At 43.7% G+C, this 27,879-nt stretch overlaps 2 protein-coding genes across 2 annotated transcripts in view; both read left to right on the plus strand.

The window, feature by feature from the left end:
• Window positions 1–7,465, plus strand: part of ANXA13 (annexin A13) — a 59,337-nt gene extending 51,872 nt beyond the window's left edge. The window contains exon 11 of the mRNA XM_075582236.1: window positions 7,095–7,465. Coding sequence (XP_075438351.1) covers window positions 7,095–7,214 — 120 coding nt within the window. The 3' untranslated portion in view covers window positions 7,215–7,465. The remainder of the gene's footprint in view (window positions 1–7,094) is intronic.
• An 8,431-nt stretch (window positions 7,466–15,896) lies between these two features.
• KLHL38 (kelch like family member 38) lies at window positions 15,897–27,633 on the plus strand. Its single transcript, XM_075582237.1, has 4 exons — window positions 15,897–16,104; window positions 17,984–19,489; window positions 20,392–20,497; window positions 26,205–27,633. The coding sequence occupies exons 2-4, from the start codon at window positions 18,140–18,142 to the stop codon at window positions 26,486–26,488; spliced, it is 1,740 nt and encodes a 579-aa protein (XP_075438352.1). The 5' UTR covers window positions 15,897–16,104; window positions 17,984–18,139; the 3' UTR covers window positions 26,489–27,633.
• Window positions 27,634–27,879: the final 246 nt, after the last annotated feature.

The raw sequence follows: 27,879 nt of genomic DNA on the forward strand, positions 1-27,879 counted from the left end.
TATAATTCACAGAGTGATCATCACTGCTTTTGATACAGTGCCCTGGGGTTCTGTTGACTGTCTGAAGTCAGAATAAACCAATATAATTATTGCTAATCATCATTTACCAAATCATTACGCTGCATAAAATCGGCACACAAAAAAATTATGTTTGCTGTTTAAAAAGAAGGCATTTTTGCCCATTTTTACTAAACAGGTTATAAGGTGTCTTCTGCCTCTAGAAGCTGTCTTATGGCACACAGTAGCATCGCTTAGTAAATATAAACCTTAACAACTGTAGGGGACAAGGACCCCAATTTGATAGCACTCTATCACTAAATGGGTGATTAATGAATTCATTAAAATATACATTTTAATAGGAGCAAACAATAAAATACAGGGAGTTAAAATAACCAATTAAATAACGCATAAAGGATCCAATAGGGGTACTGAAACCCCGGATAACAAAAAAATAGCTCAGTACAGCGTGTAAAATATATCCACTGTGCTTGGTGATGTCCATATGAGAATTATACGCCAGGCTTAAGGAGGTGGAATTATTAAGCTGTAGCGGGGGTTTCTCTAGTATACTAAATATAAACCTTGATGGCAAATGAAAGGGGTGCAAAGACCTGGTAGCACATTCACCAAGCAATCAAGTCAGTGGGCAGTAAGGGGTCTTCCAGTGCTGAAATGTGTCTTAGGGCAAAAGACTGCTCAATGAATATGGGCCAAGATCTGTTCTTTTATCACTATTACAGCTCTGTATTAATCCTCATAGGGTGCCGTTAGAAAGTTAAAAAGATGTCCAGTGTTTATTTGTCCAGCTGCTTGCAGTATTTGTATTGTTGAGTCTTCTTTTTAGTCTACATTAGAATAGACAGTAAAAACAAAAACACTTTCCAGGTTACCAATATGACTTGTGAAAGCATAGGAGCGGCGGCTCAGTGAGTACAGACACTGACTCTGTAAACAAGGACATGACAACTCTCCCACTTTGGAAAGTGTCTCGAGATTTTAGGACCAGTCCCACACCTCCCACTTAGTGAATCCCTTCTTCTGAGTTACAGCTGATTAAGCAGGAGCTGACATTTTGGGGGATTAATCCACCTTATGCACACTCCTATATAAGCCTGTCTGACGACGCTTTATTTCCAAGCAATGTGTATGTATGTGTGTGTACTGACTATCTTTCTTTATATAACGCCCACATCTGTACCTAGCGCTTTACAAGGGTGCCAATGCATTAATGAATTAGACACCTTTCTGAAGCTGAAGGAGATGTTCCAGGGTAACCCTGGGAGGGGATATAGAAACCATTGCTCCAAAGGTAGAGCTAACATTGAAAGTAGAGTTGCAAACCATCCAAATTCGGAAGGACTATCCTTGGTCAGCAACTTAAAATGTCCATCATTCGGATACTGTTTATGTTTCAATGCTTTATACCGATTTTAGTAAGTGACCATGTGAACTAAGGAAGTACAGATGAATAATTCAGTAGGAAGGAACAGAGATAGGAAGGCAGGTGACCCAAGCTGTAAAACAAATGCTGCATACTGGTTAGTGCAGGAACACTGTGTGCCTGCTACTAGAGGTGGGCCAATCCGCCCAAATCTGTTTCCCACATTTTATCGCATTTTCCCCCAAAAATCCGTTATGCGGTGTAAATTCTGCAAACGGATCTGATCGGTTGTAATCCGTGCGGATTCATCAAAAGCCACCATTGTATACAACCCGTGGACGGATTTGTAGAATCTAACCCGCGAATTCAACAATCCGTCGGCGGATTCTTACGAATCAGTCAATGGATTGCTGAATCCACGGAGTGGATTATACAAATCCGTCCATGGGTTGCGGAATCTGTGGGGTGTATTGGTAATAATAATAACACATCCGGTTTTTGAGACCGATCTGCTGAAATCCGCAGCCCAAAGGAACCGGCCGATCCGCTGCAGATCAAAATCCGCCGCCAAAATTGGCCCATCTCTACCTGCTACCCACATCCTCTGTGTCAGCCGCAGCCAGGTGTTATTTTACAGGGGAAGTCATCAATAATCAGTAGTACGTGTCCTGGAGTCTGCATGTTTTCAAGTTGCAATCCCTAATGTGAGGGATGGGGCTAACATTTCCGGAAAGGGAAAATGTTCTCATTTATTGCAGAGGTTCTCAACTCCTGTCCTCAAGAACCCCCCAACTGGTCAGGTTTTAAGGATATCCCAGCTTCAGCAACAAGTGGCTCAATCAGTGCTGCAGTCTTTCACCGAGCCACTGATTGGGCCACCTGTGCTGAAGCAGTGATATACTGAAAACCTGATAGTTAGGACTTCATGATATAGTATGGCTATAGGATTGGGTAAAACAAAAGGCATTGCTGACCAATTTGTAATATACCCCTGAAGATATGCAGTCATTGCAGTATATAGAAAAAGGTTTACTTTAATTAGGCAAGATGTCGGCCCCTTTTTGCACCTTCTTTAAGATACAGCACTTACTGTACTTCATGAGGTTTAAATAACCTGTGACACAAATCTGTCACTGGAAGAAACTTTGAAATAGTAAGTCTGCCAAAATTATTCAAGTACTTACCAGACCGCTAAAAAGGGAAATGTTAATTAAAATAATATAAAAACTAATTTTGCTCACCTTAGTTTGACTTAAATATTATGTATCCAGCATTCAACATTTTGGGGAATACAATTCACTTTATCAGTACTAGAAATATATATACTGTCACATTACATTTATTGTTTGTATACCGTTATCAGAGTATTTTGTGTGTTATCTTGATGAAGGTGATTCCTACCACCTAAAGGTCAATGGATGAATGAATAATGTTAATTATTTATCAACTGACATTAGGAATGAGTGATTTGTATTGTTGCTCAGCGTCTGACGAAGCTGTGTTGCCTCTGCTCTCAGAACTACTGTACATACCTTTCGAGGTCATTTATCAAAGTCTCCCGATGCCAAACTGGGGAAAAACCAGGTGCAAAAATAATGCACCAGATTCATCAGAGAAGAAAATCACAGTGGTTTCAATGAGGGAAAAAAATAGCTTTCCATGGGAGTGTTTGTCCTTAGTAAATCTTGTGTAGTTTGTTTCCCCGCGTTTGCAGCTTAGAGAATATGATAAATAGACCATCTATTATTGTGCACCTGCGCCACATAATGACATCACCTGATGGATAAAAGCAATGCTTTTGGTATAGAATAAAGTCCATCCGTTTCCCATGAGTATACTACAGATATCACAGGTACAAGCCTGCGGAGCACCTGGTGAGGTTTGCCCAGTATTTTCTACGGCCTTTATATTATCCGTCTAGTCTGGCATTATAGAATTGTCACTAAAAAGTCTGATATGGGGCATGGAAAGCACCTCTCATTATGTATGTAAATAGGCCTGTTTTGTATCGGCATTATTCTGATTCAAGTAAATGATGTACGCAGGCAATATTGCACTTGAAATCACTTCAATCGTTTTTAAAACTAGACAGATGTTTTAGGAACGGGAGACAGCCGTGTTCACATTCTTGTTAAAATCTTCTGCACCTCTCCTAACAAGAAGCAGGGATTTGGAAAGTGTGTTGTATAAGCAAGCAGATTATCTAATAGATCTGTCCATATTTTTCTTCCACATTGCTAGATTAAATCAAACTGAGTGAATTAGTGTTTTGCAGTATTAGGGGGGCATTAGGGGGAGAATTGCTGCATGATTATTGTAGAAGGGATGTTACTCCCTTTCACTGGGTGGTTCATCACTAGGGATGTGCAAACGTTGGGCGTCAAAACGTTTATCTACATTTTTGCTGGTTTTTCCAACATTTTGGAAAGTTCGATTAAAACAGAACCCAGCAAATCTCGTCAGGTTCGCACATCTCTAGTCATCAGAATCCTTTTTTTTAATATAAATGTGGGACAGTGGAGGTTTCAAATCTCATAAAACAGTTGTAAGTCCCTGCAACAGGGGCGAAACAACAGTTAGAATTGTTGGATGTGTGCCAGGTAATGGTTAATCCCTACCTGGAGGAAGCCAGGACTACTAACAACCCCAGCTGATTGTTGGAAGGGTTTAAAAGGCAGGAAAGGGAAGCATTTGTCTCTCTCCCTGGTCTGCACACAGGCGCATGTGGTTGCAGCATAGGGACACCAGTTATCTATATAGATGTCTATAAACATACAGTATATGGACTTACATATGCTGCGGTAGAGGAACTTTGGCCTAGAAAAAGCCTGTATTTTATGCTGCTGAACCTTCGGCTGAATAAAAGCCTACCTTATTCTTCCCAAAGAAAGACTCCTGTCTTCACCTCCGCATGCATCGCCAAGAGTCCCAGAGAGAGCAGACGCCAGGTTATTTAAAGTAGCTATCCATCCTACTGTACAATGTAAACTAACACGGTACTGATACCTCTACATGTGTATGTATATATATATATATGTAGCCCATGTCCCCCCCCCCCCCCCCCCAGACACAGATCGTGCCTCTAAGGTGTATTGAGGGCTGGCTACATGTAATTGGGTAGTGCATACCTGCTTGGAACAGGAGGGCCTGAGTCTCCCGCGTTGGTGTGAGGGATAACAGGGCCAGGCTCTGGGGTATATGCCTTCATCTTCTCTAGCAACAGTGGTGGTGCAGCGCCTCCATCTTCTGGCGAGACCTATAGGAATAGGTTAAGATCCTCCCAGAAGAAGCCCTGGTCCCAGGGCGAGTGATCTTAAACTCCACACAGTCTTTTATAAAATAGCAGCACTCTTTATTGTCCTTGCACAATGATACAGCAACACTTCATGCACAGCGGCACACAGCAGTTCATATACAGCAGTGCACTCCAAATGTATAATTGCAGGCCTTTCCTCCTATCCTCTCCTCCAGGCTGTACCCTAGCAGGATGGGCTGGTTAGGGGCTTCAATACCCCAACCCCCACCTCCAGGATATACTCTCTGGGTGAGGGTAGATCTCCCCCCTCACCCCCTCAGCAGGGTGAGGGGCATTGGTCCACGCACTACAGTGCTATCAGCTCTAATCTGTATGGCTGAGTGTCTTTTCTGGTTCCATCACTCTCCACTCTCACAACTATCACATCTTTCTCTCCTCTGCAACAGACTGTCACAGACTCTCCTCCTCCCAGGCAGAACTCTCAGACTCAACTCCCACTCCCTCCAGACTGACACAGACACACACAGGAGCAGCCCACTAAATAGATACAGCCCTGCCCCTTATGATGTCAGCAGGACCTCCCCTCTGTCTCAGGCCTGCTACAGAGTCAGGGGCCTACCTCTATCACTCCAGGCAGGGCTTGGTGGGGGGAAAACCCATGATTACTACTGGCGCCTGCCCTTACCAAGGCTTACTCCAGTAGGAGAAGGATTGGTAGCCCACTAATTTTACAGGGGCTACATATATATAAACACAGAAACAATTAGTAGCGCTAGTGAGTGAATGGTAGTGTTAAAATGTGCAAATTAATTCTATATATGTGTAGTGTGAAAAAAGGATTAAATAAGTGTAGCAAGTGAATAATGTGAGCATCCATTGATTATAGTATAGGGTCAGTCTGTACGGAATAGGCGAAGCTTCTGTGTGGTCAAGCCTGACCAAATGTAAACAGAAAACAGGAGAAAAAGAAGAGCCAGTTCCGTATGGCTGAATAATAAATATGTGTACATTTTATTAAATGACCAGAGTAGTCAAAGGGACTAGTAGTGAACTGGTGTGATTAAAAAGCAATGATATGTCTGGTACAAGCAGATAGCAGCAATTAGCAAGTGACATATGGAAGGGGATGTGGAGCAAATTGATTTTTCAGCATCAGAACAACACCAGTTTAACCGGATCGCACGCTGAGGAGGTATATTCCGTGCTTCAACAGATGTAACAGGTCTGTCACCAGCACACCCATCACCATTGAGAAGGGACATTCTCAAGTAGGTGTTTACTGTTCCTTACTGGGCTATCATCAGCCATATGGACTGTCATTGACATTCACCACTGTTGGCCTTTTTTCCCTATGATATTTTGCCTCCTTGCTCCACATCCCCTTCCATATGTCACTTGCTAATTGCTGCTATCTGTTTGTACCAGACATATTATTGCTTTTTAATCACACCAGTTCACTACTAGTCCTTTTGACTACTCTGGTCATTAAATAAAATGTACACATATTTATTATTCAACCATATGGAACTGGCGCTTCTTTTTCTCCTGTTTTATATATATATATATATATATATATATATATATATATATACACACACATATATATATATATATACACACACATATATATATATATATATACATATATATATATATATATATATGAATGATACAATTGTATTGTATATTAACATTATCATGTTTCATCTTATTACTGTAGCTTCAACTCGTAGTCTATGATAGTCTGTTATGACATAATAAATGGAATTCATTTAAAATATTGGAATAGATAAAACCAAAGTAAAATCAAGTATTTTATCATGTTGGCCCCTTGAGTGTGGCTCCAGCATGTGAAATATATCGAAACCACCAGCACTTGGCAGCTTCGATTAGCATTGTGTGTACCTTTGTAGTTTCCAAAAGATTAGAGATTTGAAGTCTGTGAGTCTTCTTCCAGCATTTCAGGATAGTGCCTCTGCCTTGTGACCTAGCACAGTGTAGGAAAAACTGACTCGGAGTGACATTGTACAGTACAAGGAGTATCCTAAGATTGGCTTCCCTTACTCTTGGAAGAAGTGGAGGATGACAATGTTCTTTCATTACAATACAATAATGGGATTCATCAATTCAGCACTAATTCTTAGAACTTCAATGCAACAACTGCCGTGCCCTTTAAAATATATTGTAAATAGAGGAGGTCAAAAGAGAGAAGAAGTGCTGGTGGTCCCAAGTCATTGAATATGCTTTGGAACGTGATGTAGTCGAATACCGGTGGGTGCATGTGTATTTGGTGCTCTCCTCCTATTGCAATAACTGAGTGACTATAATGTAGTGTTCCTGTAACCGTGTCACTTGTATTGCAGTTTCATTAATGTAGTCATGTAAAAGTCAGGAAACAAACATGTTTTATTTATTTACCATAGCTCCTATTAAAATATATTTCTCTTTGCTTAACAGATTGACCTTGAGACAATCAAGGAAAGATACCAGCAGCTGTATAAGAAGTCCTTAGCTGATACCGTCAAATCTGACACATCTGGAGATTTCTGCAAGCTGCTCATGGCATTGCTGCACTAAGAAGAAGAAACGTATCCCCCCAGCATTTCTACTTTCAAAGCTAAAGCTAAATATTGATCTTCAACACACACACACTTCTATATGGCCAATACGTTAAATGCAAAGTTTTTTTATATTCATTGTTAAAGCTAAAATATTGAACATATCCAAAACAGTCGGCATTTTATAAAGGGAGATTAACACTATCACTGATGTATGTTTGGATGTAAAACAAATGCCCGAATAAATTTGTTAACAAAGCAAATGCAAAACTTGTCTATTTACTATTATAACTACTCGATTCTTTTTTTCTAAAAAACAAACAAACAAAAAATGAACCTTTAAGTAACACCCTTTCCCCTATCCCCATTTGAAACAGCGGTAATTACGGTACTGGTGCTACCTGTTAGGCTTACAGAAGGCCTGGGCCTTAGGGAGCCTGGGGTAACTGTGTGTTCTATATACAGTATCTCTATGGTGCAGCGCCTCCACCTATGAACATCCTGTGTAACAGGATGGCTCCTCATAGGTCTTGTATACATTTAGGGTATACCCCAATAAAACACACAACCAGGTATAATAAAGTAACTCCTTTACTGTGAACTCCTATAATATAACTCCTTTACCTCCACAGGAGGCCTCAAATAATAATAATCACACACAATGCACAGTAATAACAATGATAACAGCAATATAGTCCAGGGGTAGCTAGCCCCAATCGTACCTAGTTTGCTCAGGCACCTGTAACACAGTGTCCAGCAAGTGACCCCTCCCAATGTGTGTGCGAGGACAGCGCTACCCTCCCTCTTTCGTTGGTGCACAATACCTTCCTGGTTCAAGGTCCAACCAAGCCACACTTCCAAGTTAAGTCAAGGACAACAGCAGGGTCCCACGCCGTGGGGTCTCCGACAACAAGCCCCTCACACTTATGGCTGGATGTTGGCTTGTAACTCAGGCCGCTTGGGAAGCCTCCTTCTGCACCCTGATGTGCCCCACTGTGCTCTACTGTGCTTCTTAAGTAACGAGAGCTATCTAATCATAGGGCCAGCCTTGCACATGTCTCTGTGGTGAGGGGAAACTATATGGGGCCAAGGGGCAGGCTGGGACCTAGTCCGGGACTTAGGCAGGCTCCCCGGACACTACCTTCCTCTTCCCTAGTTCTGGATACTATGGGCAGGTCACCCCTGTCCCGCAGAGGAAATCCTGCCCCTCTCAGCCCCTTCCTTCCAGTCACGCCAACCCCAAGATGGCCATCGCATTACACATTAGTGTCTGGAGGGCCATGCCAACCATAACATGGCTGACACAATGCTGCTGTCTCTCCTGCACCACAGAGCTGCTCTCCCCCAGGAGGTAAGAAAGAGGATCCCTGCTACATTTTATAGTGTATCAGAAAGTTACATAGTTACATAATAGATGAGGTTGAAAAAAGAAATATGTCCATGAAGTTCAACCTATGCTAAATTTAGACGACAGATACTTTATCCTATATTGGTACTTACAGTATATTGATCCAGAGGAAGGCAAACAAAAAACCCCAGTGACATATCATTCAATGATATCTCATAAGGGGAAAAGAAATTCCTTCCTGACTCCAGAATTGGCAATCGGATTAATCCCTGGATCAACATCCTTCCCATGTTTACTTATTTGGTATATCCTTTCCTTTCTAAAAAAAAAAAAAAGTTAAAGGCGGATCTGCCTATTTGAGACTGATCTGTGGAAATCCGTGGACCAAAAGTAACCGGGCGATCCGAGGTAGATCCATATCCGTCAAAATATTTCACCCATCTCTACCTGTAGTCAAACAAATGTGCTCTCAAAGTCCCGCCCTTGATCGGAATGAAGGCGGTTGGGAAGACCGTAGTGCATGAAATACTTTTCCCATAATATTTTTGCAACGGTGATTGCTTTCTGATCTTTCGTAGGAAAGGCTTGGGCATAACGGGTGTAATGGTCCGTGATGACCAACACGTTGCATATTCCCCGGCTATCCGGCTCAATGCACAGAAAGTCCATACACACCAGGTCCATGGGACCAGAACTTTTTAGGTGGCCCATGGGGGCTGCTCGAGTAGGCAGGGTCTTGCGCTGTATACACCTGGTACAACGGCGACAGTGTCGTTCAACGGCCTCTCGCATATTGGGCCAGAAAAAGCGATCTCTGACCAACCCAAAGGTCTTCTCTATCACAAGATGTCCATGATCATCATGTAGGGACCTCAACACCAGGTATTGTAAATTCTTAGGGAGAACTAGTTGTCGCCTATCCGGGTGATTGTGATATTGTACCACCCGATATAGTAGGCCATTGTCTACTTCGAATTTGTCCCATTCTCGCATGAGCAATGCTACTAAGTCATTTGGTGCCCGCTTCAGAAGCGTTGGATTCCTTCGGGCAACGGCTTGTCGGATGATACTGACCACAGGATCTCGTATTTGATAGTCTACTAGATCCTTCCACCGTAACACCTTGTCATGCGTGATGTTCATCCCTTTTGGGTCGCAGTAGGCGGCTGGGACAGCCTGCGACCGGCATCCCAATGAATCGGCCACTCGTAATTCTGAAAAAGCCACTCGGTCGTGGACGATGGCGGCCATGCTACACATAGCTCGTACTCCGGGCCCTGGAAGTTCCTCCCATTCCTCATCGTCCGGAATAGCACTTAGCCCGGGTCTTCTGGATAGAGCGTCAGCCCCTATATTCAAAGGTCCCGGCTTATACTTCATGGAGAAACTGTAGTTGCTTAGGGCGGCTAGCCAGCGGTGTCTGGCGGCGTCCAATTTGGCCGAAGTGTTGACGTACGTGAGGGGATTGTTATCCGTCCTTACCTCGAAGGCAACACCGTACAGGTAATCGTGGAGCTTCTCGGTGATAGCCCACTTGAGAGCCAGAAACTCCAACTTGTGGACAGGGTACCTCTGTTCACTGGGGGTCAGACTGCGGCTGATGTAGGCGACAGGCCGAAGGCCCTCGGGGTGCTTCTGGTGCAGGACGGCGCCCAGTCCATTGAGACTGGCATCCACATGCAGAACATATGGTTGTTCGGGATCAGCATACGCTAGCACCGGTGCTTCGGTCAGACATTTCTTCAATTTCGAGAAGGCCTGTTCGCACTCAGACGTCCATTTATCGCCAAACGGTTGGCGAGCAGATACAGTCTTTCTCCCGGTTTCCTCGGGGTATATCTTCAACAGATTGTTCAGGGGTTTTGCCTTGCTAGAGTATCCTTCCACGAACCGACGGTAGTACCCGCAGAATCCCAGGAAGGATCGCAACTCCGTGACATTTTCGGGACGAGGCCAGTTCACGACTGCTTCTACCTTGGCAGGGTCGGTGGCGATCCCTTGGACGGACACGATGTGTCCCACGTAGGTCACTGAAGTATGGCAAAACCGGCACTTGTCTAGAGACAACTTCAGCCCTTCATTCCCCAGACGGTCTATTACTTTAAGTAACCGCTCTTCGTGCTCTTCTAGAGTTCTTCCGAAGACAATGATGTCATCCAGGTATACCAGACACTCCCGCAGGCTCATGTCTCCTATAGTTTTCTCCATCAGCCTTTGGAAGGTAGCCGGCGCCCCACATATACCTTGGGGCATACGTGTGAATTGGTAGAATCCCAAGGGGAACACGAAAGCTGTCTTCTCCTGGTCTTCCGCAGTCATAGGCACCTGATAGTACCCGGATCGGAGGTCGAGCACGCGAAACCATTGGCTTCCATTCAGGATCTCTTCAATGCGCGGAAGGTTGTATTGATCTGATATCGTACGATTGTTCAGGGTTCGATAGTCGACACACAGTCGCACGGACCCGTTCTTTTTCCGCACCACTACTATGGGGGACGCACAGGGTCCCCGGGACTCCGTCACAATCCCAGCTGTCTCCATGTCTTGTAGGGCATTCCTCACATCGTCCACATCACGCGGGGCAATGCGACGCGAGCGTTCCCGGAACGGAGTGGCATCGCTCAGTCGAATGGTATGCTGGGCACTGCGACTGCACCCCACATCCATCTCACTCGTGGAGAACACATATCGTCATTGGAGCAGCTGGGTTGTCAGCCGTTCTTTCCACTTGCTGGACAGCGCCGACTCCCCGAAGTGGAAATTCAGGTCAACTAACCGTTCTTCCGCAACCGCCGCCTTCACCTGAGGCGTGGTTTCTACCGGGCTGACTGGATATATGCACCCTAACTTCTGGTCGGCATCAAATTCCATCGGGAAGGGGGAGAGATTCTGCACATACATGTGGGTTCAGAGAGGGATCTTAGCCATCCACTCCCTCACTTCAGTATTTCTATTTCAACCCTTACAATCCCATCGATTGGGTAGTCCTCTTTGCTTAACCCCCGTACTTTCACATGATTGGCCGCTCTCAGGTGGCAGTGTCTGAGGTGCTGGTCATAGAACGGGCGGTATATGATTGTCACTTGTGATCCCGTGTCCAGCAATGCCGCCGCATAGATCCCTTCCAGTAATACCCGTACGATAGCTGCGGGGCCTACTTGGCTTAGCGTTTCCCGGTCGGGGGCATCGTCCCCGGGGCCGGCGTCAGCAGGGGCATCTGGGGTTTCTGATGGGGTTTCCGGACCCGACTCGGCAGTTTGTACTCGGCATACCATCGACCGGGCTGGGTTTTTTTTGTCGGGGGGTTCTTCTTCTGGAGAGTCCTCCCTTTCCAGGCAGTTGTAAGAGACGTGGCCCTTTTTCCCGCAGTTGTAGGATGACCTCTCAGGGGCACGGCTTTCCCTGGCAGGCGGCTTGGGGGTCGTTTCTTCCTCTGGAGCGGAAGATTTCTTACCCTTCGGGGCAGCGGGGACCGCAGGGTCACCCTTGATGGCAGCTTTGTGTTTCTTTGGTTCATGGAAATGTCGCTGCACTTCATGTCCTCGGATGTACTCCATTAATTCTCCGTACTTGGGGGTATTACTGCAGTCGGTGCAGCCCGCATCATTATAGCTATGTTGTGATCCGGTAGCGATCCCTTGAGTAACTGTTTGAGTCGGTATCGATCCGCCTCGGCCGCGGAAATGATAATTTGTCCAGAAGAGTCCCCAGGGACAGCTGTAGATCGCAAACGAAGGCCGATAAATCCTGTCATTCCCTTTGGCGAAGAGCTTTGAACTGAGCTATTAGTTCATCCTCGTCGTCTTTTCGGGCAAAGGACTGGATCAGCATTTCTACTAGTTCCTGGGCAGTAACTTCTCCCTCCACGTGTCGGTGAGTCCGTACCAGCTGGGCAGCGGGGCCTCGGAGGCACTCGACCAGCCTTTGTCTTTTGCTGGCTTCAGAACATGACCACTCCGCTATGGCGGGGAGCGTATGTTCCTTCCAGGCCTTGATCCCTTCTTCTCCCGCTGGAGTCGGCAGAGTCCCAGAGAAAGCTTTTAGTTTCCGGTAGTGCTGGGCTTGGGTCGAGATGGTGACAGCTTCTACTAGCTGGGAGGCGATCAGATTCAAGGAAGAATCGCCACTGCCATGTCCCGCTCCTACGCTAGGCATGTTGGAATGCCCGCCACCGGACCATCTATCAGGAGTAGGGGAGGGGGGTGGGCTGTTCGCCCAGCTGCTGTTCCCCCCGATACCGCTCGGGGTGAAGGAGACCTTGAGGGGGCCAGTCCATTGAGGAGTACTGGCGGCCCAGTGGCTCGCGCTAGGTCCAGTGGGCGCGGGCGCGTCATCAGGGGCCTGGGTGTCAGGATAGATCATGATACAGTCCTCTGTAGAGGGTTCAGGTAGGTTCAATACCTGCGGGACAGTCTCTGAACATATGTCATTGATGGTGGCCATAAGGTAGGTGGTTGTTTGGCCACTGACCTCTAGTTTAAAGTCTATCAGCCGGGCAGTGGCTAGTCCCGGGCAGTTCCGCACTTGGGTGCGTACGATGTAACAGTCCGTGTCGGTGGGTACTCCCGCCACTGCAACCACGCGCCTTGGGGACACGCAGCGCGCCAAGGCCCATTCATGGACGTCTTGCTTTGACGGCACGGGCATGATGGTGGTTGAATTGGACTACCAAAAAGAAACAGGGCACCCCAGGCCGAGATCTCAGCAGCACCTCCAAATGTAACGGGTATATCCCCCACCCAATCGCAGATATAGTGTGGGGGTACAGAGACATACAGTGTTACCAGGTGTGGTGCTTAACCTGTTGGCTCACAGGAGGGCTGAGCTTCCGCCACAGGGAACCTGGGGCGATTACACTAACTTACAACAATGCAGCGCCTCCACCTGCGATGGCTCCTACCATAGGGGGAGTGGTTCCTCGCAGGACAATCAATACTCACACACAGTGATATATAATAACTAGTGACTTTACTTCTCTCTTGAAATAACATATAACAACATACTGTCTTACATAACCTGTGTCCCTCTCTAGAGGAAACACTTACTGCGCCACGCAGGACGCTTACGCTAATTTGCACCACGGCGGGTGCCCACACATTATGCGTCACGGCGGACGCTACCACCTCTAGGCGTCACGGCGGACGCTACCACCTCTAGGCGTCACGGCGGACGCTACCACCTCTAGGCGTCATGGCAGACGCTAACACCTCCCCAGAGTGATCCCACCCCGTGTCCAGTACACCCAACCCAAATGTCTCGCACACCCAAATCATGTACCAATATGTGTGTGTGACTGCGCAGCCACTATGTCTGGTGATAGGCCTTGTTGGTGCACGTGGGGATGTGGTTTACCTGCTGAGCACTCCAGTGCTCGGACCTGCCGCAACTTCTCAAAGGATCCAGGCGATCTTTGGCACGATACCCGGATCCACTACTGGAGGATCCAGTAGGGGCGATCCCCTTCTGGAAACAGTCCAACTCTCTCAGCAACCGATCAATGTTCGTGGTGCACTACTAGCCAATAGATAATGGGGCAAGGTCCCTAACCTAGGGCCTGTCCCTACAAGACTCAGCTAGGATGACTCAGGGCTATCTGGGGCCTAGGGGATTGCTGGCCTAGTGCTGAGAGTCACAGACCCCTGCACCCTACCTCCTTCCCCTAGCTGCTCCAGTCACCAACTAACTAGTGTGCTCTAAGCCCGCCAAATGTATCACTATGTTGCAAGCAGTTACTACAGCCCTATTGGCTCCCTGGCATCATGGGGCCGCTCCAGAGGCTCATGGGACTTGAAGTCCTCTTACAGAGCCCTCCTCTCATAGGCTAAGGCTTCGCGGGCTTTTCTGTGCCTCCACTGCGCATGCGCGAGCTCCCTGCATTCCTCCCGGTGCTCCTAGCCCTTGCGCATGCGCAACACCCCTAACAATGGCGGCGCCCTGCTCCGCGAGCCGCCGAGACCCCAGCAACGCGATCGCGGCCTCGGCAACCGGCCCGATCGCGTCCTTGGCAACCGTCCCGCTCGCGTACCTGGCAACCGGCCGCAACTATAAATAACGCGCGGCTCGCATCCCAGAAGGAGGGGGTGAGTACGCACGGGGGACCTGGCTACATGTATTTGGGGGCTGTTTTTTTAATATGTATTTGGGGGTTGGGGGTTATCTGTATTTGGGGTGTGTTTTTTGTTTTTAATATGTATTTCGAGGTGGCTTTTGTTAGTTTTGTTAGCTTTTGTGGGGTTTTTTTATATGTATTTGGGGGTAGATTTTTTTGTACTGTATGTATTTGGGAGGTGGGAAGATTTTTTATATTTGTGGGGTGGGGTTTTTTGGTATGTATTTTGTGGGGGGGATTACGTGAGGGAGGGAATGAGTGTGGAGGGGGGTAATTGAGGTGTAAGAGAAGGGGTGAGGGGATGAGTGAGGAAAAGAGGGAGTAAGAGTGAGACAGGGGAGATAAAACATGCAATGTAGGGGGGATTGAGTGAGAGTGGGGTAATTGATGGAGGGGGAGAGTGAGAGGGGGCAAGAGAGGAAGTGAGACGGAGGGGAGAGAAATACATGGGAAGAGGGGGGGGGGGAAATAGAGAGTGCTCACAAGGTGTGAAATCGGGGGGCTCGCAAGATTACCGACACGGGGGGGCCTAGTCGTAACTCTATTCCTGGGCCCTGGGAAATCTGTCTGCAGCCCTGTGTATACAACAAACCTCACTTAGAAAGAAACCCCCAAGACTAGCACCGTTTCAACTTCTGAGTTTATTCTAACTCCCAAGAAAGTGGCCTTTCTTTAAATAGTTGCGTTTCCCACTGGGGGTAGGGTTCCCAGGTGCCTACTCCAAACACACTGGATTCAATGGTGAAAGGTGCGTCAGGTCACTATGTCAAGGGAGGAAAATACTGGACACATACATGTCCACTATTACAGTACCTCTCATTTTTTTACTGGACAGTCCAGTTCAATGCCGGACACCTGGCAACCCTAACTGGGGGGTCATGGTCATTCTGCAGGGGGAACTGAATAAGTCTTCAAGATATATAACTAGCAAGAATAAGGATGCTCTTGCCTAACGCATCTTACATCAACATTAGGCACTGTTTACGGGCTTCTTTTCCAGTCACTGTAAGACAAGAAGCTCTATACGTCTCTTCTAGGAAAGGCAGGAATTCCTTTCACAAGCAAAGCAACATCTTAGTCTTATTCGATGTAAACACTTGCTGGAAAAAACAGGCTTAGGGCATTCTCCGTGATGTGCACGTCTGCTCACCTCCCTGCTGCCAAAGGCAAGTCACATGTGCTAACTCCAAGAAGTACACATGCAGCTAAAATTAGCCCCTGAATGTGCCCTGGTGTTGTTGTTCCTGGTAGTTATTATGAAAGGGCTCAGAAAGCGGTACAAGTGCCTGCACAATAAACAAAGCCAGAAATCAGAATTTATTGAAGCCATCTTTCGCCACACACAAAAAAAAAAAGTATTATGGTTTTTACAACATGCAGTTGACAGGAGCTCTGGACAACTTCAGATCATAAGCAGCAGTAAGGGAGACTGGAAAGGACACATTTGTTAAGGTAAATAAACCCTGGCTTGCAATATTACTGGCAGTTGAGTTGTTGGGAGCTTGTATAAATAAATACTTTGTTAGGAGCGGGTCGTGATGATACTTTGCTTAGGGGCTGATCTCGAGATTTAGAAAATCGAATAGCTGGCCAGATATAATGTCATATTAAATGCCAGTTGTATGTGTTATTGCATGGATGGATAGCCACATACACACACACACACACACACACACACACACACACACATAATGTGGTGCCACTTCGGAAAAAAATGTTTAGCATTAGTCATGTTATAGTGTGTAAGGTCTCGCTTTCTCACTCACTTTAATATCCCTGAATTTATATTGCGTATTAACTGATGATGGAGAGTATGATGCACTAATAAGGAGAACGCCTGCTCATCATAAGTAATTAATACGTACTGGAGGGGTGCTATCAGGGAATAAAATAGCTAATATACTGTAGTAACAGAGAACATATCCCTATGTGATGCTCTCGAGTGCATCATATAGGGATATCTTCTCTGTTACTATATTAATGATGAGGAGTATTCACATCCAGCCTCCCAAAGCTCTTTCTCCTTTCGAAAGTGTACTGTTGATTAAGAATAGTTCACCAGTATTGATGAGCAGTGTGGAGTATTACAATGGACCACAAAGGTATACGCAATAAATGCATACATTCCACTATCCAAGTAAGAGATGGCTATGGTTAAAGTAGAGGTTTGCCCATCTGATAACGCCTGTCCATTCTCTTCAAACTCCAACTTTGAAATAATCTGTGTATCAAGTTCCCCTGTGTGTAGTTAAGACTTAAAAAAATAACATTACGGCTTTTATTGGAGAAAAAGTATTCAAATACTTTGCATTGTGACATACTTGGAAATTGAGGGAATCGTATTTTAATTAATAGGAGTAAAGAGAAGAGTTATTGAATGTTTGATAATGAGATGCATCCATTTTAGAGTATATTGTTTTTACTGGATTTATGCATCCAATTAGCAGCCAGTTTCAGTCTTTTATTAACGCTAAATAATAAACATACACATCTGAAAAGAAGACAGCTACATATATTTAAATGTAAATAAATATATTATGCATTGGAAAGAAAAAATAACCGCTGCTTATTTAAATGTAAGTGTATGTAGCTTGCCTTCTCTCATTAGTATATTATTTGACGCCAAAGTGCTAGAGGTGTTGCATAGAAAGCACCAGTACTGTATTTAACTTTTTGAACTGGACCTTTTCTATTGACATTTCTTGAACAAATAAACCTGTGTCGGATATGTGAAATTCAACTTGAATTATATTTAATACCGGGGCTAAAAATGGTGCTATCAAGAAATCAAGGGAGTTTATGTTAGGATTTTAATTTGAGTTAAAACATGACATGCTTAATACAGTAGGGCCCCACTCATACGGCGGGTTAGGTTCCGGACCCCCGCCGAAAAGCGGAACACAAAAAAAAAAGGCTATATTCACCTGTGAGATCGCATCCCTCCTACTCCATCCCAGAATGCAGCATTCCGGATGCAAACGGAGGCGAGCCCAAAAAGGATTGGGCAGGAACCGAGGAGGAAAGGGGGAGGGGGCACGAGCGTGCGCGTGTGGAGAGCTTGGTCTGCATCACACAACCCAGCACGCTGGGGGAGAGGGGTAACGAACACTGGGGTGCATGCACCAAGCACTGAGTTAGGAAACATTTATTTATAAAACCGCCGTATTCGCGGAACGCCGAGAAGCGGAACGCACAGAAGCGGGGGCCCTAGTGTACATGCATGCTCATAACGTAATTTTACAACTATTTCAAATGCGTAAATAACAAGACTTAAAGCATATATGACTGCAGAAAAAAGACTGGATATTTGTATGTTTCTATTTCTTGCTAGGCTTGCCCGAGACACCAGGCCTCCCACCTGTTTCACATCATGTGGCTCATGCTGTGTTATCCTGTATCACCCATCTCAGTGGCCTTCTAACGTCCTTAAGCATAATGCAAGGAAAATCTTCTCATTGAAGCAACAGACGCAACAAACTGGTTCAAAATGGATGGTGACTCTTCTGAGAACTATCTTTTCCACGATGACGGTTTCTCATGTGAATTACTTAGGCAACTGAACAACTTAAGACAAGCTAGGTTGCTAACCGATGTCACTATTTGCACTGGTGATAGTGAGTTTCCTTGTCACAGAAATGTACTTGCTACCAGTAGCCCTTACTTCAAAGCAATGTTCTGTAATAATTTTAGAGAGACTGGTCAAGAGAAAGTGGCCTTAATGGGCATTGATTCCGACTCAGTGCAACAAATTATCCTCTATGTTTACACTGGTGAAATTCTTATCACAAGGGAGAATGTATTATATCTCATTCAAGCAGCATCAATGCTACAATATGAAAAATTACTGGAAGCCTGTTGCAAGTACCTTCAGGACCAACTAAACCCCCAAAACTGTTTAAGCATGATTCGCCTTTCAGACATTTTTAGCTGTGGAAATCTTAAGCAGAAGGCCAAGGATATGGCCTTGCAGTGTTTCCCAGAGGTATCCATTTCTGAAGAGCTGAAGGAGCTGTGTGCCCCAGAATTGATCAAGTACCTGGGAGATGATGACCTGTGCGGTGAAGAGGAACAAGTGTTTGAGACCCTGATGACCTGGATCCGACATGACATCCAAGGACGTAAGTGCTATGTGCAGGAGTTGTTCAAAAAGGTCAGGCTTCAATATGTTCACCCAACTTTCCTCTTCCACTTTATTGCCAATGATCCTGTTATTCGGTCCTCCCCTGTTTGCAGAAGTATTTTGGAATCCGCACGCAGGTTAACATTTTCTTTCAGCAGTGCCATTGCTCCAGATATCAAGCCCATGTGGCATGTACCTCGACGATTCTCCCATCAGGAATTCCTCATCAATGTTGGCGGCAGAAAAGACAACCAGCAGACCACCAGAGATGTTTTGTTATACAGTGAGAAGACCAGCCAATGGCTGAAACTTGCGAAGCTTCCTCTGCGTCTTTACAAGTCTTCTGCTGTGGGTTTACATGGTAACATTTACGTCTTAGGGGGAATGTCCATTGGCAGCAAGATCAATACAGTTACCTCTACTGTTTACATTCTGTCTTTCAAATTAAATCAGTGGCGCAAAGGAGAACCAATGCTTGTCCCCCGTTATTCCCATAAAAGTATAGCCTACAAAAACTACATATTCTCTATTGGAGGAATTTGTGACAAACGGGGAATTCTGAGTTCAGTGGAGAGATTCGACAGCATCTGTAACATCTGGGAGACCATGGCAAGCATGCCAGTAGCTGTCCTTCATCCTGCTGTTGCTGCCAAAGACCAAAGAATCTACCTTTTTGGTGGACAGGATGTTATGCAGAATCCTGTCCGGCTCATACAGGTAAAGTATGGTCAAATCTATACATCTTCTTAGTGTTGTTCACAGCAGGGTTATTGACTCATTACAATAAATATGTGGCAAGTTAGCAATCTGATATATTTGCGTTCAGCACAGTGTGGGCCTCAGCTGAGCCTGAAGTCCTAAAATAAATTCTCAGTCTTAAATCCACAAGCCCTAAGTTGCAGACAAGCCCAAAATTACCAAGCAAATATACTGTAATAATGCCAGCAAAGCTGTTACACACTGTAAGTTATGGGGCTTCAACTTCATTGTGCATCCAATTCACCTTTGTAAGTGGGCGTTGTGCCTTGAGCATTATTGCAGTAGAACAATATGTGCAAACAGATCTTTGAATAACGGTCTGTGTGATCAGTTTGCCTGAAAAAATTGCTGTTTCAAATTCCTGGAGTGGGTTGTCTTCCCGTTCAGGCAAGATCAGAAAGTTTGCCAATGCCTCTGCTCCAACCCAAAACTCCCCCAACAAGTATTCCTTTCAGTTCAATATGAACATATAGACAATGCAATCAATTATTATTAAGATCATTCAACACTTAGACTTGGACCAACCAGTGAAATATTCTGAATGTTTTGGTGATACATGTGATATTGAACCATAAGCAATGGAATTTGTAATGAAAGAAGAATTGATAAAGTTCTTTTTTTTATAAGGTTAAGCCAGGTCTGATATATCATATATGGAATAATCTTAAATGGTTACATTGTATATTTCTACATAATTTGAACACATCCTAGTTTGGTTCTCTTTAATCACACATTATTGTATATTTGTTAATACAGATTCATACTCCAAAGCTACAAAATAATATTGGTGTTATGTAGATTTAAGATCTAAGAAATTCTACTGTAGCTATCAATAAAATGTATTGTTTTGTGTCCACTAGGTTTACCATGTATCCAGAAACATGTGGTTCAGAATGGAGACCAGGATGGTGAAAAATGTTTGTGCGCCAGCAGTTGTGATTGGAGACAAGATTATCATAATAGGAGGTGAGCTTTGTACATCGAGAAACTGACATAGTATATATTGAAAGTTGCAAATAATTACGCCGTACATTCAGTTACGTAAAAAAATGTACTGTCAGCACAATGTGTTACAGAATACGCATTGTGATTCCACCGGGGTCTTGTGTCCCATACTCAAGGCCGGAAACTCTATAGGACAATATACAGGGTTTATTTTACAGGGGAAAATCAATAATACAACAGGCTTACCGTCCCTTTAAGGAAAAACAAATCATAAAATAAAGGCCTACTCCTATCAGGAGACTGACTACACATCAGCATAAGGCTGCGCTTATACAGCCGTCGACGGTGACCGATGACGTGACCCGTCGCCATTGCGACGAGTTGTATTTGGAAGTTTAGGCAATGTCGCTGGATGACGTCATAAAAGGGGAGGGCAGAGGCACGGAGAAGCTCCCGATTGGCCTCAAGGGGAGACCGTCATTGAAAAAAATCAAATATTAGTGACTACCAGATGTCTGGTAGCAGTGTCCCCCCGTCGCTTTATCGCCGTCGCGTGCACTATAAGCGCAGCCTAAGCCTCTCTATGTTGCTGGCCAACTAACCTGGATCCAAGCTCAAAACATATAACACGGTTTACAGATATACCATATGCAACAGTATCATAGTATTATCTTTTGTTGTTGGGGACATACATGTCCAGTATTCCCTCTAATTTTGTACTGGACAGAATGTCCAAATACAGGACAGTCCGGTTCAATTCTGGACACATGGCAACCCTATAAGACAGTACCTTTGTAATAGAATAGGTGTCCACTTTTGTGCTCAATGAGGCCTTCATCTTTTCTTCTAACTTCACTGAGACCAACAATATCCCATTTAATCTTTTCAAGTTCGTCTTCCAGTTCTTGCAGTGCTGCTTCACTGGATAGAGTCTGGCAGTTGTAGGTAGCCAGCTTTAGGTTTGAGAGACAGCTTTTGTTTAACCTCCGGGGATTCTTAGTACCCTCTGCCTTCATGCCTTCTTCCTCAACACTGTCAAGCCCATGGGCAATCCAGCCCAATGAGGGCCATCGCTTTATTGTGGGTTTCACATTTGGGTGTTGAGGCCTCACTTGCCATGCCAGCCTCATTTGCATGTTGGCAAGTACCTTCCCCACAGTAGCTGGGTATGTTGAATACAGTTAAATCTTCCAGCACTAATGCCACTATACATCTTCCTGAACACCCATTGCCACCTTCCGTCCACTTTGAGGCAGTGAAATAAGGATTGGAGGGAAGGAGATATAGATATATAGGTATCTGTACCATGTTAGCCAAGCTTAATAATCAAAAACGAATAGACGATACCGTTCTGTGGCTAACGAAATGCTTTTATTTGTGCGAGCTTTCGAGATACACTGATCTCTTCTTCCGGCGATGTTACAATGAATAAAGCAAGAAAGGGTTTTACTTAAAAACAGTGCATCCTGGAATGTATCTGTGACTAAAGCCTATCCCTCCCCCCTGTGCAGTATGAAATTTATGACTTAAGGTGTTAAATGGTCCCTGAATGTTAGAGATGTAAGAGTGTGTGTATGTGTATGTGTGTGTGTACTGTATGTATGTGTGTGTATATGTGTAATTATACATTTATAAAGTCTTCATATGTCTTCATGAGTCACTACCCTGACAGAAGAGAACTCTCTTCCATGAGTGCTAAAGGCCATGTTTATGCATGCTGTGCTATATGAATGCACACACAGCTGTCTCTTACACATACATATGTACAATGTAATTCTATCCCTATGTACCAATAGTGACCACATAGTATCTACACTCATTAATAGTAATGCAACACTCTCTTACATTTCTACACCTACCCACACTTTATACATTTATATTTACACACATACAGTACACACACACATACACACACATACTCTTACATCACTAACATTCAGGGACCATTTAACACCTTAAGTCATAAATCGCATACTGCACAGGGGGGAGGGCTAGGTTTTAGTCACAGATACATTACAGTATTCACTGTTTGTAAGTAAAAACCTTTCTTGCTTTATCCATTGTAACATCGCCGGTAGAAGAGATCAGTGTATCTGGAAAGCTCGCACAAATAAAAGCATTTTGTTAGTCACAGAACGGTATCGTCTATTCGTTTTTTATTTTATATATATATATATATAATACATACACACACGTACATACAGTATGTAGACATTAAGTATTGTCACAAAAGTTTGAATTTAAAGATAAAAAATTTATTTTTCTTACAAATCCAAAAACAAAAGTAGAGTTCTGGAAGCACAAAACACACATTTAAAAAAATTAAATAAAATAACCTAAACCAAAACACGAGTGAAAGTTCCCACGCTTACAAAATACCAAAGAGAGACTCGAAAAATACACTTGTCCACTCATCCAGGAGTGACGAGTGGTGCTAAAAACACAGTGGCCGCATCAGAAGCGGAGATGCCAGTCACTGCTTTGCTTCCTCAAGTTGTTTTTTGCCATGCCTTGTATACCACTATGCAATACATTGGGGGTGATTTAGGGAAGCAGAACAGTGATTGACAGCTCCTCTTCCGACATGGTTCTTCTGTGTATGCGATCTCTCCTGCAATAGCTTTCACAGTGTAGTACCCTCCAGGAGTTTACCTGTGCAGGTATGTTACATTTATTGAGCTCTGAACATGAGTATATCTAAGTACTTAAGGTCAGAGATGTGCCCAAATCTCAACTAATCAGTGCTAAGCCATAAGGCTACGTACAGCCTATTTGTTGTACCTTATTGGCCTTATGGGCCATAGGGTGCCTGGCTAATAGCTTAGCTTGATTAGTAAATATGTCTGTAACCCTTCATACCTGGCTCTAAAAGGAGACCACATCAGATTAACTACACAGTGGCTGTGCTCAATCTCTCAGGCCTTTGCAGGGTGTTGGGTAGGTGCAGGCTGGACGTGAATAAGAAGATAGGAACAAGATGGGCGCCCCACACCAAGAACTCTAATAAAGCAAAAATGATTTATTTGACAACTGTCAGTAATGCTTCACAGACATCGACATACTGGTTACTGGACAGAAACTTGAGGCAAACAATATCACTCTGGACTTCTTCCCCCTGGTAGCTCTCACGCCTTCGCTGGGGAGGTACTTAAACTTGTTACTCATAGTAAAGGATAAATTGGCAGTCTCTTGCATGGGATTAATAATGCTCCAACACTTGTCGAGTGGGCCAGTAAGGCATACACATTGGGCTCCTGAGTTAGCAACCCACTATTATGTATTGCATACTTTCTCCGTACCCATACGATCAGGAATGCGCAGAGAACCTTCAGATTGGGCGGGTCAAACATACTCCGGAGTAACTATGCCAAGAACTCCTTACCAAAAGCATGCTGCATCCTAACTGAAAACAACAAACAGTGATAGGACACTAATTAATACACTTAGCTATACACATAAACCTATTTACAGGACTCACAGTAAGGACCCCAGTCAGAACGCTGAAGAACCTGCTTCTTGAACATAGGGTGGAGCTATGTGTACCCTCTCTATACTCTCTATAGTGACACCACTGGTCACAAGACATATAGGGGAGGTGCAATACATGAGTGAGCCCACCCAGTTAACCCGTTAAGGCCGTTAACGCGGTATAGAATTAGTAGTTCCCTAAATCTCTGACTACATGCCATTTATCTGGAAATTACCACCCACCACATCTCTTCCTAACATACAGATTTAATTGCTATTGTTCTAGTTCATACTGTCAGCAAAGACAAAAACACAGTAGTGAGCAATGGTAATCCAAAAATATGTTTGTTAAACAAATCATCAAATAGTTTACTAAAATATATACATTGACAAAGTTATATTTAAAAAGGGAAGCTTCTATGAACCCTCCCTACTCATGGAATGTAGACAAGAAACAAAATATTTCACTGAAATAATTTTCTGACAGCTAGATTATGTACAGGACATTAACAGAAGAATGTATGTATGAGATTATTATATTGATAGCTAAATTATGTAAAACATACTGGACACCTAACAAGCTCCAATTAAACCCCCAAAATACCCACAACATATATATAAGCATATGAGTGTCAGAAGAGTGCTACTGAGCTGGCAATTGCATTAAAACCAGAGACATAACATAAAACACAGACAGAGCTCAGTTTTTAGCACATCTAGTGAGACTCATACACGGTACAGTGCCTAAATATATATGGAATAACTAATAAGTAAATGGTCTTTTAGTTTGACATTTTTGGCCAAAATTGTTGTAAGCCCCTGAGCCAACGCCAAGGCAGACCACATATCAGGGGTCCCTAACGCTAATATAAATTCTTAATAACCTGTTTAATAACAGGAAGAATGATTTATAGTAAATCTGTCAATATTAGCTGTAAAGTTCTGTCTGACTGAAGCTTTTATTAACCTGTACATTACCAGGAAAAGCACTCTGTATTAGAGATGTCTCAGCCAAACTGCAAGCCAAAGTTCTGTCTGACTGAAGCTTTTATTAACCTGTACATTACCAGGAAAAGCACTCTGTATTAGAGATGTCACAGCCAAACTGCAAGCAGGCAAGTTCCCCTGAGTGGAAGATGCTATGGAGTGAGCCCATAACCATTTAAATGTGGGAGGGGGTGAGCTTAAATTAAGTAGGAGGTTGCCAACCTCCAATCAGCTATGACTAGCTGGACAAGAATTGTAAAACATACTGGACACCTAACAAGCTCCAATTAAACCCCCAAAATACCCACAACATATATATAAGCATATGAGTGTCAGAAGAGTGCTACTGAGCTGGCAATTGCATTAAAACCAGAGACATAACATAAAACACAGACAGAGCTCAGTTTTTAGCACATCTAGTGAGACTCATACACGGTACAGTGCCTAAATATATATGGAATAACTAATAAGTAAATGGTCTTTTAGTTTGACATTTTTGGCCAAAATTGTTGTAAGCCCCTGAGCCAACGCCAAGGCAGACCACAAAAACTGAGCTCTGTCTGTGTTTTATGTTATGTCTCTGGTTTTAGCTAAATTATGTGCAAGGTGCTTAGTTTTAACTTGTTATTATAAATATACAGTACATTCTATAGGGCAGATGTGACAATTGACATTCATTTAGAATCTTCAAATGGACCTGTCTCTATTTCCGCGAGCTGGTGTTATGAGAAGATCCCACGTAACAATTAAAGGCCCCAAGCAGCACTTTTAGAAGATGATTTCCACTCAGTATGAACATAGTATTACATATTTGAATAATCAGTCTTCTCTAAGGCCACTAACCGTCAGTGAGGTATATGCACTAGCCATTATAAATAACACACGTTCAAGTGATGGAGATTAATGAGCACAGATGCATATTACACTTTAAAGAACAAACCTTATGCTTACTTTGATCTTTCCTACATTTATCAGACGCATCCTATGATGGCAACGGTCCCTAAAGTGTTTTACAAGATCCCTTCTTAGTTTCCTTGAACACTTACGCTTTGAATCTTGCTATTTTTTCTCCTACCTATTTAATTTGAATCCATGTGTCCATCTAACTAAAGGAGATCACAAGGTGGAACGCAAAGCCAACACATATGATAAGAGAGAAAAACTGAAGCATCAAGTAATGCTGCACATGGCATTTAACATGTTTCGCCGTGCACATGAGATGTGCGTGCCTGCAAATAATCCTAACCACTCAAGGGCTCCTTTTTTGTTGCAGGATACACCAGGAGAATCATTGCTTATGATATGAAACAAAACAAATTTAGCAAGTGTGCTGACATGAAGGACAGGAGAATGCATCACGGGGCCACGGTGCTCCAGAATAAGCTCTACGTGACAGGTGGCCGCTGTGTGACGGCAGACAATACCATTGAAGATTCCGATTCCTTTGACTGCTATGATCCTGACACAGATACCTGGACATCAAAGGGAAAACTACCAAACAGGCTATTTGACCATGGGTGTCTCACCCTGCAGTGCATCCCTTCAACTGTGCTGTAGCTATAGAGAGAGTGCCCCAGGGAGAAGATACCGTATACACTGTAAATCAATACAAAATACAAATGGCGCCCTTCCGTTGCAAGGCACCAACCAGGCTATAGGCACAGAGCAAGGTCATTTCCACATCTATTCTGCGGACTGAAACCATGACCTTGAAGGGAATCCTGTATGCTCCTATTCTTTGCCATAAAAAAGATACTGTGCGAAAAGCAACATAGTATCAAGGCTCTTTACAGAATGTTTTGCTGAAATGTATACTTTAAATGATACACAGCCCTTTCTCAGCAAGGGGTGCATGAAATGTTATAAAATAAGATAAATGCATAAGGTACTGTTAGAAATGTGTTGCGTTAGCCGTATGATGTGGTTGAAGAATGTACAGTATTTAGTATTTGTCTTTATTCTTCAAATGTACATGTTTAGCCCTGACACTGCCAGAGAGGATAGCAATACATTGCAAACCAATGTATGGCAGCAAAGTGTTTCAGGTTAAAGGTTAATTACTGGTGTCCACTGTACTGTACCTGACAAGAATATGCTATTCTGACTATAGTGTGTCTTAATTCATGTGTTCAGCTGTTTTCGCATGTAGCTGCAGAAATATTTTGCGGTTTTCATTTGGCATTCGGCACCTTGCCATTTTTTTTACTATACCAGATGTATTTATTTTAAAAATACATATTTATACCAACTCTGGTCACTTTCAATGTGATGTGATGTCTTCTGTTTGGGTCCATTGATTTTTGTTTGTTTTTTTTACAACAGTGTGCACTTTATATGTTTTGTATGGATCAGAGAGAAGAGGATATAATTATACTAGAGTGATGCAATAGATTTTCTAACTTTGTTACTGGTTGAAATTGCAGTTACAGTGATACAATCTAACTTTTATTAACCCTTATTTCTAAAAGTGCAGTTTGTGTTTTACAAATAACAGGAACCTACATTAGGTAACCTTTAGACCAGTGCTTCTCAACCTTTTTTGTATGGTGACACCCATAGTTGAAACCCTTGCTCATTTGAATCCATGTTTTATGCCGGGACAATTTTAATTCATGTTTTCACATTTGTTTGGTTTCTTATACTTTAACAATCATTTCATTCTTGTCTTGTTTAAAAAAAATAAACTTAAGGGATTTATTCTTTCTTGTCCATCTATTTTTTCTTTAACTCAATAACTTATTTTGAGACACTTGACCATGTGTTGTGTCATCCCATAGAGTGTCCTAACATCCCTGAGTGGGAATCATCCATCTGGACCTCACTCACTTAATTATATCATTACCCAGAATCCCACAGCGTCATGTTATCATGGCAACGTGTCGTCATTTGCCGAACTGCTGCGTTGTGTCATGGTGACGCGTCGTCTCTATCAGAAGATGCAGGACGAG

This window comes from Ascaphus truei, chromosome 2 (assembly GCF_040206685.1).
Source record: "Ascaphus truei isolate aAscTru1 chromosome 2, aAscTru1.hap1, whole genome shotgun sequence".
Classification (NCBI taxonomy): domain Eukaryota; kingdom Metazoa; phylum Chordata; class Amphibia; order Anura; family Ascaphidae; genus Ascaphus; species Ascaphus truei.